The 13,649-nt window shown below is 36.8% G+C and overlaps 1 protein-coding gene across 1 annotated transcript in view; it reads right to left on the bottom strand.

The window, feature by feature from the left end:
* LOC122815615 (deleted in malignant brain tumors 1 protein-like) overlaps window positions 1–13,649 on the bottom strand; it is a 949,251-nt gene that overhangs the window by 907,698 nt on the left and 27,904 nt on the right. Inside the window, 1 exon segment of the mRNA XM_044088272.1 lies at window positions 1,762–1,770. Coding sequence (XP_043944207.1) covers window positions 1,762–1,770 — 9 coding nt within the window.

Consider the following 13,649-nt stretch of genomic DNA (forward strand, 5'->3'; position numbering starts at 1 on the left):
AAAAAAAAAATATATATATATATATATATATATATGATCTCACTGAGTTATGTCCTTGTTGAGCACTATCCTACTTGCTGTCCCTAGAATAAATCTGTCTGCTTTATAGAAAATAATGCACAGCAAACACATTTTAGTAACCAGATTTTACAATCATGCTAACCTACTGCTTTAAAATATATCACATGACATTTCTTCCAGAATAGAATTATAAAACTGTTTATGCTTGTCAATCAGATGAATTAAATGAATTATAATAAAGTATATGTTTGGAACAGAAGTTTTTAACACAGATTATTATGCTGCTAAGTAGATTTTCAAAAATATTTAAATAAATGTTTCATTTTCTATGCCTTCTAAAATAAGACATTTACTTACTACAAGAAACTACATCATTTAAACTCATTATAACTGACATATTTTATGAATAGAGTATTTTTCTGAATCTGTGGTGTGTCAGTATGATAACTAGGTCAGAGGTTATACTAACTGCTTTCAGTTTCTCTGTGAGAATTCTGCGAGTTGAAGCTTTTGAAGTAGTTCATGGACACTGTGCATGAGACAGCCCACATCCCAGATTGTCTCCCTTAACATTTTGGCGGGAAACTTATTAAAACTTGTGGCAAACATTAATTTTGTCAACAGAGTAAAATATTGTATTCATAGAAATTATTATAAATCATATTGGATAGTTATGCAGATTCTCAGAAACACTTGCATTATTATATAAAATAAAAAAAAAAGCCATCACACTCACACACACACATACACATACACACACACACACACATATATATATATATATATATATATATATATATATATATATATATATATATATATATCTGATCTCACTGAGTTGTGTCTTTGTTGAGCACTATCCTACTTGCTGTCCCTAGAATAAATCTGTCTGCTTTATACAAAATAATGCACAGCAAACACATTTTAGTAACCAGATTTTACAATCATGCTAACCTACTGCTTTAAAATATATCACATGACATTTCTTCCAGAATAGAGTTATAAGATTATTTATGCTTGCCAATCAGATGCATTAAATGAGTTATAGTAAAGTATATGTTTGGAACACAAATTTTTAACACAGATTATTATGCTGCTGTTAAGTAGATTTTCAAAAACGTTTAAATAAATGTTTCATTTTCTATGCCTTCTAAAATAAGACATTTACTTACTACAAGAAACTACATCATTTAGACTCATTATAACTGGCATATTTTATGAATAGAGTATTTTTCCTGAATCTGTGGTGTGTCAGTGTGATAACTATGTCAAAGGTTATACTAACTGCTTTCAGTTTCTCTGTGAGAATTCTGTGAGTTGAAGTTTTTGAAGTAGTTCATGGACACTGTGCATGAGACAGCCCACATCTCAGATTGTCTCTCTTAACATTTTGGCGGGAAACTTATTAAAACTAGTGACAAACATTCATTTAGTAGTGTAAATGGATGTAAACATGACAAAACCTTCACAATGTATTCCACAGACCATTACAGCCTCTTACTTCTTTTCAGAAAGATAAACAAATTGAATCACAGCTTGCCATTAAATCTTCAGATATTTTGACTGGTTATGAAACAAAACATTATAACTGACATATTTTATGAATAGAGTATTTTCCTGAATCTGTGGTGTGTCAGTGTGATAACTATGTCAAAGGTTATACTAACTGCTTTCAGTTTCTCTGTGAGAATTCTGTGAGCTGAAGCTTCTGAAGTAACTCATGAACACTGTGCATGAGACAGCCCACATCTCAGATTGTCTCTCTTAACATTTTGGCAGGAAACTTATTAAAGACTAGTGACAAACATTCATTTAGCAGTGTAAATGCATCTAAACATGACAAAACCTTCACAATGTATTCCACAGATCATTACAGCCTCTATGTAAGTGAAATTAAGCCCAAAATTACCAACAAGCAATAAAACTCAACATTCTTCTCCCAACTCAATTTTCATACAAATCCTATTATTCACTGTGCCCACACAATCAAAAGCATTTCTATATATTACTAAAGAAAAGAAAGAGAGTAGAAAATAAAAGGAGTGAGGCAGAAATAAAAAATGTAAGAGAAAGCTGTAAGAAGTATATACAATGGAATGTTACTTACTGTTTATATTAACAGAGTTAAAAATAAAACATATTATTTACTCTTATTTAGTTCTGATTATTATTAGTTAAAGCATAACAGATTATTTACAAACAAGCATAAGCAGTATAATCAAGAAAGTATAATTAGAAATAGCATTTGAAGAACTTATAAAAACTTTTACAAGGAATAAATATGTTATTATTCTATTAATGATATTTTCATTACTGTTCTCTCCTGCCCCCACCCTTTACCCACTACATAATCTAAATAGAATGTCATTGTTTAAACAAAGAAAATAATAAAAGGAGAAGGAAAAAAAAGGTAAAGATAAAAAAATGTATCAAATTACTAACCTTACTTCTTTTCAGAAAGAGAAACAAATTGAATCACAGCTTGCCATTAAATCTTCAGGTATTTTGACTGGTTATTAAACAAAACATTTCTTTGCACATAGAGAATAACTTTGATTAAATCTTTTCCAAAATATTTGTGGCTTTCTGGAAATGCAGGAACTATATTCAAAAGATTAATAATGAACTAAATTGATGAGAGAGAAAAAACATATAACAAATCATTTGTTTTTAGTCTCTTCTTCTTCTCTGAAGTCTTCCACGAAGCTTCAGTTGCCAATCTCTTTAATGAAGAACTAGCCCATTCCATTTCTTCTATTTTATCCAAAATCCTTTTTTCTTTGACAAACAGTAAAGCAGAGTCTAAATCATCGAAAACCTTAGGACCATCAGGAAGGAAGATTTTAAGCTTGGCAGGAAACACAAGGTATGTTTTAAACTGTGCTTTCTTAAGCTCCCTTATTAGTGGCAGAAAAACTTTTCTTTTAGCTATTACCATGGAAGAATAGTCATTGTCAAAACGCACAGTTGTCTCATTAATCTTAACAGGAGCTTTAGCCCAAGCAGATTTAAGAACCATCTCTTTATCAAAAGATGATAGAAATCTAACTATAACTGATCTAGGATATTTTTTGTTAGAGTTAGTATTAGCTATAGATCTATGTGCTCTTTCGATACCAAAAGAGTATGCTTCTGGAAAGTCTAAAGTTTTAGGGAGCCAAGTTGTTAAAAAAGAAGTAATATTGTTACCTTCAATATTTTCTGGCAGTCCAAAAATCCTAATGTTATTGCGCCTAGATCTATTTTCCAGGTCATCCAGCTTTGTTTGTAAATGTGTATTTTGTTTCAGCAGAAACTCAATGTTGATTTCCTCTTCTTGGATTCTATTTTCCATGTCATTCACAGCTTCTTCTATGCCTGTCATCTGGATCTTCTGTTGTTGCAGGTCTGTATGTAACAGGTCTATTTGTTTTGTAGTTTTTTCTATGAAGGTGTCTATTTTAGTATCCATTTTATCCATTTTATCAGTAAGTTGCTGGATTATAATTATCAGAGACTGAAGTTCTTTCTTGATGCTGGAGTCTTGAGAATTTGTCTTACTGGAACTCATTTCAGACTGATAAACTGACAGGAAAATTTCCACAGTGATTTCTGACAGGAATATTGTTAAGATTTCCTTTCTTTTTTAGATATAGTTCAAGAACTATATAAAACAAACATATTTAGAAAGAAAATTACTTCAAAAATTAAGTTTTTAAGTAATTAATTCCTGTCAGTGTAAAGAAATTGGTGGAGCTGAAGAAATCTGCTGCTATCCTGTGTTCATCCTTGGCCACGCCCCGAGGTTCTTCATTCTGATTCTCGGCCGGAGTTCCTCCTGTGTGGAGTCTGCATGTCCTCCTTGTGGCTGTGTAAACGATAAAGACATGCAGGTAGGTGCATGTGCTGTGGGTGTGCCTTCTGTGAAGGTTGGGCATCAGGCTGGCACCTTGGCACCATAAAAATCCACTGCCAATCATTAGTGGACCGGTGATTTGCTGTGGCGACCCTAAAGCCGAAAAGACATTGCTTTTTTACTGGTACCATAATACTTTTATTAACAATAAAGGTAACAATAATAAAAAAGAGTTTCCAAAGAGTGCAGTGTCACTGGCTCAACAGATAGCGCATATGCCTTTCATGCTAGCAGGTAAGAAGGTTTTTGATTCTATTCCCACAAAATGTACTTCACTTTATATATGTGTGTGTGTATTCATATATACATATCTATATATATATATATATATCTATATATATATATATATATATATATATATATATATATATATATATTATATGAAAGCATGAATTCTGACTCAGCAGCTGAAACCTACATTTTCTTTCAGCAGTTTGCACAGTTAGCAGAAGTATTTATTGAAATATTAGTAGTGACATTTTATTTATTTATTTATTTACATTTGTTTACCATGAGATTCTGACTTGATACAGGTCCTTTTTCAGCAGATACCTGGTGAGAAAAGCTCCACAGATTGTACATGATTGACACTGGTACAGGTAGAGTTAATGTCATAACATTTGGTATAGTTACAGTAATAGACAATATTTCTAAACAATACAAGTAAGTAAGGTAGACAATATTTCTAAACAAGAAATTAACTAAGGTAGAATAGTAAAAGATGGACTATCTATTATGTAATAAAAATAGTTGTAAACAATAAAACAACTAATGCTACATAGTTAAAAATAGCCTATAAGATATATAACATGAGCAGAGTGGACTAACATTATCAGACTGGGATTAGAGTTTGTGGCAGTTGGATAATTTATAAAAGCTAGGATGAGAATGAGAGTGGAGGAAGGAAGTGAGGTGTGGGAGGTTAGTCTGGATTTGAGCAAGGTCAAAGCCAGTGCAAATTTAGGTGCAATTTAAGTGCAGTCTTGAAATGACTGCTGGAAGGCAGAGTAGTGATGGAGGGGGGAAGGTTGTTCCAAAGTTTGGATATGAGACAAGAAGATAGAACTTCCCCTGCTGTGTTTTTGGCTTTGTTAACAAGGAGTAGATTTTTGTAGCTCGAGCATAGGGGTCTAGAGGGGTTGTAGGGTTGGAGAAGGGTTTGTAGTGAGGGGATTTTGAGGGGATAGTTTACAAGTTTATGAGCGAAAGATAGTTGATTCAGGTGCAAGAGTTTTGGGAGTTCTAGCCAGTTTAATTATTTAAGGAGATACAATGGTGGCTGCAGTAAGAGGCACCTGTATCAAATTTAGCATTTTTTTTTATAGCAGGCCTCAGGCTTATTTAGGTCTTTCTTTCTAAGGTTTGTAAGTATGGGAGATGCATAGAGTAAGATAGAGATTATCTAGGAGTTGGTAATAGAAATTTTACCTGCTTTGTTGAGGTATTGGTTGTTTCTATATAAGGCACCAAGTTTCTTGTGTATTTTTTTTATTGTGAGAGGTATGTGGGTGTCAAATCTGAGTTTGTTGTCAATCTCCATACTGAGTAATTTGGTGTGCTCTGATGCAGGTATGGTGGTATTGGTGTGCTCTGATGGAGATATGGCGGTATTATCTTTGGCAAAAATGCTGAAATGGGGGGAGTTTTGGTTTGATTGGGAGGGTTGGAAGATGATGAGTTTGGTCTTATTAGGGTTGAGTAGGAGCCGAACGTTGAATAGCCAGTTTTCAACAGAAAAGAATGAACCCTGAGTGATTTGTTGGACTTTTGGTAAAGTGGGGGAAGAGCAGATGAGGGTGGAGTCATCTGCATACTGTATAAGAGATACATGTTTGGTGGCAGTATAGATGTTTTTGGTGAAAAGGGAGAATAGTGGGGGGGCAAGGATAGAACCTTGGGGGACACCGAGGGTAACAGGAAGGTGAGGAGATAGGTTATTATCCCAGACAACTGATTGCTGGTGGTCATATAGATAGCTGTGGAAACAGTCAGTGGCAGATTGGGAAAAGGAAAGGTTGGGCAGAGTAGAGAGTAGTAGTTCATGTGATACCATGTCGAATGCCTTAGATAGATCAATTAATACAGCAGAGGATAAGTCTGTGCAATTATGAAAGTAAGACTTCCATCTGTATAGTAAATTAATGAATATAGCAATAAAGAGCAGTAAAGGTTTCAAAAAGCATACACCCTCCATGAATGTGGCCACAACAACAGTAAGGAAAAAGATTAGTAATAAAGTGGACAGAGCAGTCGTGGATATTTAGTATATGGTTGTTGAGTTCTCAACTGCCACATATGTACTCAGAGTTTAGCAGCTGATTCTGTTGTTCCTTTTAATATTTTAATTATTTATATAAACACAGCAAATCATATAACTTTCCCTCTCTGTTGTATAAAACAAAGTGTTGTTACTAAAGCAGATTGAACTTTTGATTTTATTGTTAGATTAATAAAAATAATAACTAATATGCATATAAAATGCTAATACAAATCTAGCCACTTTTATCGTAATTCCAACAGACACCTGGTCATTACAATGAACAAAATATGTTGGAGGGATAGGTTCCTAACCCAGAGACTCCCCATACTCTGGAACAGACTACTCATACTTGTCAAGCAGAATGGCTCTTTGGCCCTCTTCAAAAGAAACCTTTACATTTGTATGGGAGATAGGAAATTCACCTTGGTGATCACGTCAGTCGCCCTGCTAGACAGGGGACCAAGGAAGTAAATATTCTGGGAAGAAATAGCCAGGGAATTGTTATGGCTGGGCTTGTATAGGCCCTAAAGCCGATAGCCTAGTACCAACCTATGAACTTAGAATAATTTGGGTAAAATCCATTTCAGATATTATTTGCTTGATTTAGACTCAGTGTCTAACTTACATTCAGATGAATCTGTAAATACCAATTTTCCATATTTTTCTGTCTTCTGTTCAATAAGCATCCCTCTCAAAACACTGTCTTGACCTCTACTTTCTTTAGTTTTAAACTAACTAACTATTTGTGTGCTTATTCTAAAACAATCACCTACTACCCAGCTTATGTAACTACACTTAATATTATTAATTGTATCCTGTAATCACATTATACTGTTTCTGTTAGCAGTCACATTATTTGACTTTACATAGTACAGTTTAGGCATGTTAACTTAGCCATTGTTTTATACAGCATAATTTTCTGTAATTTATGCTGTTAGTGTATGCCATCATATAGGGTGGCCACGGTGGTGCAGAGGTTAGTGTTGCTGTCTCACAGCAAGAGGTTTTCCTGTTCGATCCTCAGCTGGGGTACCTTCTGTGCAGAGTCCATCCAAAGGCATGTTGTAGGTGGATTGGACACAAACTGACACTGTAACTTACCCATTGTTTTATACAACATACTTTTCTGTAATTTATGCTGTTAGTGTATGCACTCATATATCACTGTTCATGATCTGTAACCCATGCTGAACCTCTAATTTGTCTGGACAGAATAGTCCTCCACATTAGTTAATAAAATGTAAATAAAATAAAAACATTACATCAGGGAACTGCAATCCCTTATTCTCTTATCAGGGTTTATTAGTGTATACCTCACTTACAAAACACACACACACAATTAATGCAAGTAACAGTAAGCTATTAAGTGTATTTGTCCTAGGTTTGCTCTTGATGGCTAATAAGATTTGCAACATATCATGACTCAAATTTTTGTTAGTTTTGCCTGCATAAAACATTTCACAAACAGTACATGTTGCAATGAACTTTATTTCTCTGTAAGTTTATTAACCTACTCCTTTCCACTAAACTAATATAATCATCGATGAATTTGTGTAACCTACTGGGAATTGACCTGTTCATATTCTTGTTCATAGCTTCATAGGTTCACAGAAGCTTATTAGACTAATGGTCCTAGAGCTCTTAAAAGTCAAGCCATATTTATTCCGAGTTATTCCAATTGCAAGTGTTAGGTGAGAGAAGGTTGGAGAAGTAAGTGTCTATGGTAGTTAGTAATAATTTCCTCTGTACAGGAGGAACATGTGCATTACCCCAGGAGAGATTTTGCGGTCACCCATCCATTGATCTTGATTGCATCTGAAGAGGGTCAGGGCGGGACTCTGTTTCACATGAATTGGAAGCTTGTACCAGAGGAGTGGCAGATTCTGGGAAATGTATCTGTCTCTTCAGCATGACCTATTCATATCAGAATCGAGATTAAGATCCCTGGAGTGAGTGACCCTCATGCAGTTTGATTTGGGGTTGTGTAACATTTCCATTAGAGCCTGGTCAGAGTCCACGCTGTAAGCCAGGCACAGATAACCCCTAAGCAACATGTAGGGGACACAATACAGGGGCAGGACTTTCAGTCCTTCCACATAAGACTTGTTTTGTGTAACCTGTAATTTCTTGGTTAGACAACTCTCTGGTCTCTCCTGTTGTTGTAGGTGCCTGGTGAGGTACATGCAAAAGGGAGTATTGAACTCAATTACTGGTCTGATGTGGGCTGAGTATGCAGGAATTATAACATCCTTAAATCTAGATGTGATGCCTTTACTTATAAGATGTGCCACATAAAAGCATTCTCTTATGACTATCGATACATGTGGTGAAAGTTCACATTGCTATCAACCTGAGTACCTGGATCATGTATCGCTGGGTCTACACTTATGGGGGTGGTGACTATAATGTAATTAGCAGGGAGTTCAGCTTTCCAAAAGGGAATGATTATGCAATTTTTTTTTTGCATTTAGCTTTATTTTGTGGCTTTGGCACCAATCATTTGTCTCTTTAACCCTGTCTACAGTATGTTAAGATCACTGGGAGAATCAGTGATTGCTCCCAATTTGCATTTATCAGCGAACATGCTCAGCCACAAGCCATGCAAGTTTGTCTAGACTTCTTAGAAATAAATTCTGAACATAATGGGGCCCAGCACAGAGCCCTTTGGTACATGCCTGGTGACTGACCTTTTGCTATAGGTGAAGTCAGGTGTTAACCCATCTGGTAGCACATGGCTTAATTCCCAGTTGGGGGAGTTTCTCTATAATAATTGAGCAGGGGGTTGTGTCAAATGTCTTGGCTAACTCAAGATATGCGGTATGTACCTTTTTTCCCCTCATCCAGGGCTTTAGTATATTTCTTGAAGAAGTCAACAATGCTCAACAGGCATGTTCTACCTTTAATGAATCCAAACTGGGTTGTGTCCAAAGTTGGAGAATACTTATGTCCTTGTTAATAAGGTCCATAATGATTCTTTCTGTGGCCTTGCAGATGAGGCAAGTCAAGATTATGGGTCTATAATTTCCAGGGTCAGTTGATGTTCCCCCTTTGTGCAGAGTGAATACTGTTGCTGTCCTTCATTCCACTAGAACATAGCCAGTTCACAAGTCGTGGTTAAATAGGAATCTAAGTGGGTTTGCTAGGTCATGATTTAAGTTGTTTTAAAGGCAACCTGGGATACTGTCTGGTCCCATTGATGCCATTTTTCTGGCCTTGGAGATAGCCAAGATGACCTGCTCTCTTGAGATAATAGGCTGGGACATGGTGGCTGGTATACTTTGGAATATGACTGGAGAGGACAAGGAGGTGCAGTTTGCTCCATATTTGCCAACTAAAAGGTAGGCTATTACCACCAGTTGAGTATTCTTGGTGCTATCCACAGTCAGTTCAATGCATAGCTGGATATTCCCTTTTAGATTTCAGACATAATTAAAAAAAGCCTTGTGATTACCTTTCATTGGGGAGGTATGCTTCATCATTAGCTTTGGAGGACATGACAAGATCTCTAATTTGTTTGTTAAAGCTACAGAGTGATTTCTTTCACTAATTAGGCATTCCCATCTTGTTCATTTACAATACTTTCCTTCTCTTGTTGTATAGCCTGTTTAAACTAAGGGTCAACCAGCGAGGCTCACCTTTTCATCAAGGTCTGGTTTTAATTCTGTCAGGTACAGCCAAGTCTATACAACTACTTAAGTGGTTATACAGGTCATTGGTGTACACCTCTGCATATCAGTCTATGTTATATGCTTTCAAGGGGGCTTTGAAACTTCTTATACAATCCCTTAGTAGGAGGTAATTTGTCTTTCAAAAATTCTTAAGCATTTTTGAAGTTGGTGGGATATCTGCTCTTATAACTACATCGAATGAGACTGATTTATGGTCTGATCTTACAGAGAGAACTTCACATGGGGGATGCAATGGTCTCCCATGTTATTGAGTACTTTGGCCATAACCATTGAGTCTGTTGTGGGTGTGCTTACTAGCTGTTCCAGAATAGTTGCTTTGACAAAGTCCAAGAACCTCTGAGCCAGCATGCTTGTGGTTGTGTATGTTTCCCAGTCAATGGTAGGATAATTAAAATTGCTCTGAGTAAGGTGTCGGGCTCAATAGCAGGTGACTCCACTAAATCCACGTATGTGGTATGCTTTTCTAGTTCTGTGGTGGGGGACATATAGCTAGCTTTGGTGTGGTAGGAAGCTCTGCCTGTATTTAATTGGACATGGAGTGCCTCAAGGGAGTCATACAGATTGACCAGTCTCAAGGTGTACTTATCCTTAATGAAGATGGATACTTCTCCTCCTTTGGTTCATTCATGGTCAGTTTGTGGTCTGAACATATGGAAGGCATTGTAGCCTTGCACAGCCAGGATGCTTTCCATGCCTTTGAGCCATGTCTCAATGATTGTATTGATGTCAGCATCTTCCAAAGTGATGAGAGGTTCCGGGAAGGGCAGTTTCTTGTTCAGACTCCTAGTATTAAGCAGCAGTGCCTTGAGTTTATCTAGAGTGGATTTTGTTATATTGGGAAGTCAGTTATTTTGACACCACTTAAAAAAGTCACAATAGGTGTAGCTAATGCTTTTTCTAGTATCCAAAAGTATAGAGGAGACAGGTGCAGACCATCTCTGATAAAGCAGTGTTCATTATCGACCATGTCTTCCCAGGCTAATAGACAATGGATCCACCAGGACTCTTCATATAGTCCAGTGAGGTACGTCCAAAGTCATTCATCCAACATTTATTTATTTTATTTTATTTATTTGACATTTGCTAACCAGGTTAGTCCAAATGGGCTAGAAGCCCATTTTCAGTGGAGACCCAAGGAGAAAAGCTCCAATACAAACTAAAGTACATAACTTACAAGCTTGAATATAATGAACTGTAATACATTAGCTCCAGAATACAGAGAAATTATAGCATGTACACACGATAAAACATATATATATATATATATATATATATATATATATATATATATTTACATTGAACATGTATTCTGCAATTGCAGTTTCAAAGAGAGCAAGAAGGAGTCCACAGAAAAGAGAAATATTTATAGATGAGCAAACAATATGTACATATGTGTATGTGATGGAGAAAGTATAACCTAAGGGTGTATTCTCAGAGTAGGTCTAAGTTAAAGGGAGAAAATAAGAGGTGTTACAGTAGGATGTCTGTGTAGTAGAAGTGAAAAACATATAGTAGTGTAGTGGATTAGGTAGGAGCCAGACATGGCTAAGTCCTGGTGTTGAGTAGGTGAAGTTTAACTTCCTTTTTGAAGTGTTTAGGGTGGGGAATAGCTCTTCTGTGTGCAGGGAGTTTATTTTAAGCTTGATCTAAAGTGCATTTGTATAGTAGTTTACCAACTGTTTTGTTTGGTATGCATGTATCCAGGAGTTGCTGGTTGGAGGTGCGGAGATTATGAGTAGAGGTGTAAGAGGATACCAGGGAGGAGAGGGCTGGGCAGGAAGATGGTTTGTATAATACAGAGTGTGTGATTTGTAACTGTGATAGTAGGAGTTGTTGAGGGAATTCAAGCCATTGGAGAGAGTTAAGTGCAAGGCAGTTGTGGGAGTTATGAGGAGAGTTGGTGGCAAATCTAGCTACTTTGTGGTAAGTTTTTTGGAGTCTGGAGAAGGTTGTAGCTTGTATGCTAGTTAGGACTGGGGCACCATAGAGAAGGGAGGGGAGGAGGAGAGCCTGAGCCAGGGAGAGTCTAGTGGTAGCAGTTAGAAATTTTCTATTATGCTATAGCAGATCTAGTTTTTGGTGTGTTTTTTTTTTTGTTTTATGCTTTGCAAGATATGTATGTTAAATTTGAATTCATCATCAATGATGGTAGTAACTAGGAGCTTAGAGTGGGGTTCAGATTGTATGATAGTCTTATTGAAGGATGTGATGATAAAAGTAGATTTATGTTGTGAGAGAACAAGGGAGAAAAAGCAGGAGTTTAGTTTTTTTGAGGTTCAACATGAGTTGTTTATCAGACAGACACTTTTCAGTGGATAGAAAGGCATCTCGTGTCTGAGCGTGGACTTCTGAAATGTTATTGGAAATGGAGATGAGAGGGGAATTGTTGAGTATTGTATTCAGGAGGATTGTTTACAAGATGTGTGAAGATCATTTGTGAAAATGTTAAACAGGAGAGGACCTAGGATGGAACCTTGGGGTACACCAGATGTAACAGGAAGGGAGGGTGAGGAGGAAGAGAGCCATCTGGCAGGTTGTTGCCTATTGGAGAGGTAACTAGTCAATCAGCAAAGGGAGGGCGAAGAGAGGTTGAGGTTAGCAAGTTTAGATAGAAGAATAGGGTGTGAGACAGTGTCAAAGGCTTTGGAGAGGTCAAGAAAAACACAGGATACAAGTTGGTTGTCAACTCTAGCTTCAGCTACTAGATGAGCAAATGGTAAGAGGGCAGTAGTTGTGCTGTGGTATGGCCAAAAACCATGTTCAGTGGGTATGAGGAGGTTTTCCTGAAGGAGAAAGTTTAGCAGCTGAGTATGAATGCATTTCTCAAGTATTTTAGAGAGACAGGATAGGACAGCTATGGGTCTTTATTTAGATGGGTCAGTAGAATTCTCCCCTTTATGCAGAGGGATGATGAAGAAGGACTTCCAAATGTCAAAGATTCTTGAATGGATCTTTTGATTAGCAGGGATACAGGGAAGGCTATAGATTCAGCAGCTAGTTTGAGGAAGATACGCGGGAGGTTGTCTGAGGAGGGAGAGCAGAGTTTGAGCTTAAGGAGAAGTGATTTGACATAAGCAGTAGTAACGGGCTGAAAGGTGAAGAAGTTTTAGTTGAGTGGGTTGGAAGGGGTAGAAGGGGTGTTTGTGTTGTGGTTAGTGTGTGTAAGGTTTTGGAAAGTATCAATGAGGTGATTATTGAGAAGGTTAGCAGTTTCTAGTGGAGTGTTATTAAGGAAAGGGGAGGAAGTGGAAAAGCAACCAAGCTGGAGAATTTTGTTAAAGTTGGACCAGAATTTATGTGGGTTGGATTTACAGTTTAATTGTGAAGAGTTGTAGTAGGACTTTATATCATTGTTGATTTGTTTTTTAACAATGATTATTATTTTCTTGTAGTTTTGGAACAGGGTTAGCGTTCTGGTTTTTGCACAGGCTTTCCAAGCACTATCTCTTCTGTGCATAATAGAGTGGGTTCCCTTAGATAGCCTGAGTGCATAATTAACTTTGATTCTAATTCTCCTGGAGGGGTGAGAGAGTTAAGAGTATCTAGGAAAATGCAGTTAAATTTTAGCACAGCTTCATTGAGAGGCAGTTGCCAAAGGAAGGACCAGTTGATGCTAGATACTATGGAGTTAAATAAGTTGGCATTAAAGTTAGAGAGTAGATGGCTGTCTTTGTAGGAGTGTATTTTGGGTAGTTGAGTAGAGGGTCTTTAGATGGAGGTGAGAAGATGATCACTTAAGGTGTCAAGTAAGGTATAGGGGATATGATAGAGGTTAGGGGATTTA

Source organism: Protopterus annectens, chromosome 1.part1 (genome assembly GCF_019279795.1).
Source record: "Protopterus annectens isolate FY-2018-M chromosome 1.part1, PAN1.0, whole genome shotgun sequence".
Taxonomy (NCBI): Eukaryota; Metazoa; Chordata; order Ceratodontiformes; family Protopteridae; genus Protopterus; species Protopterus annectens.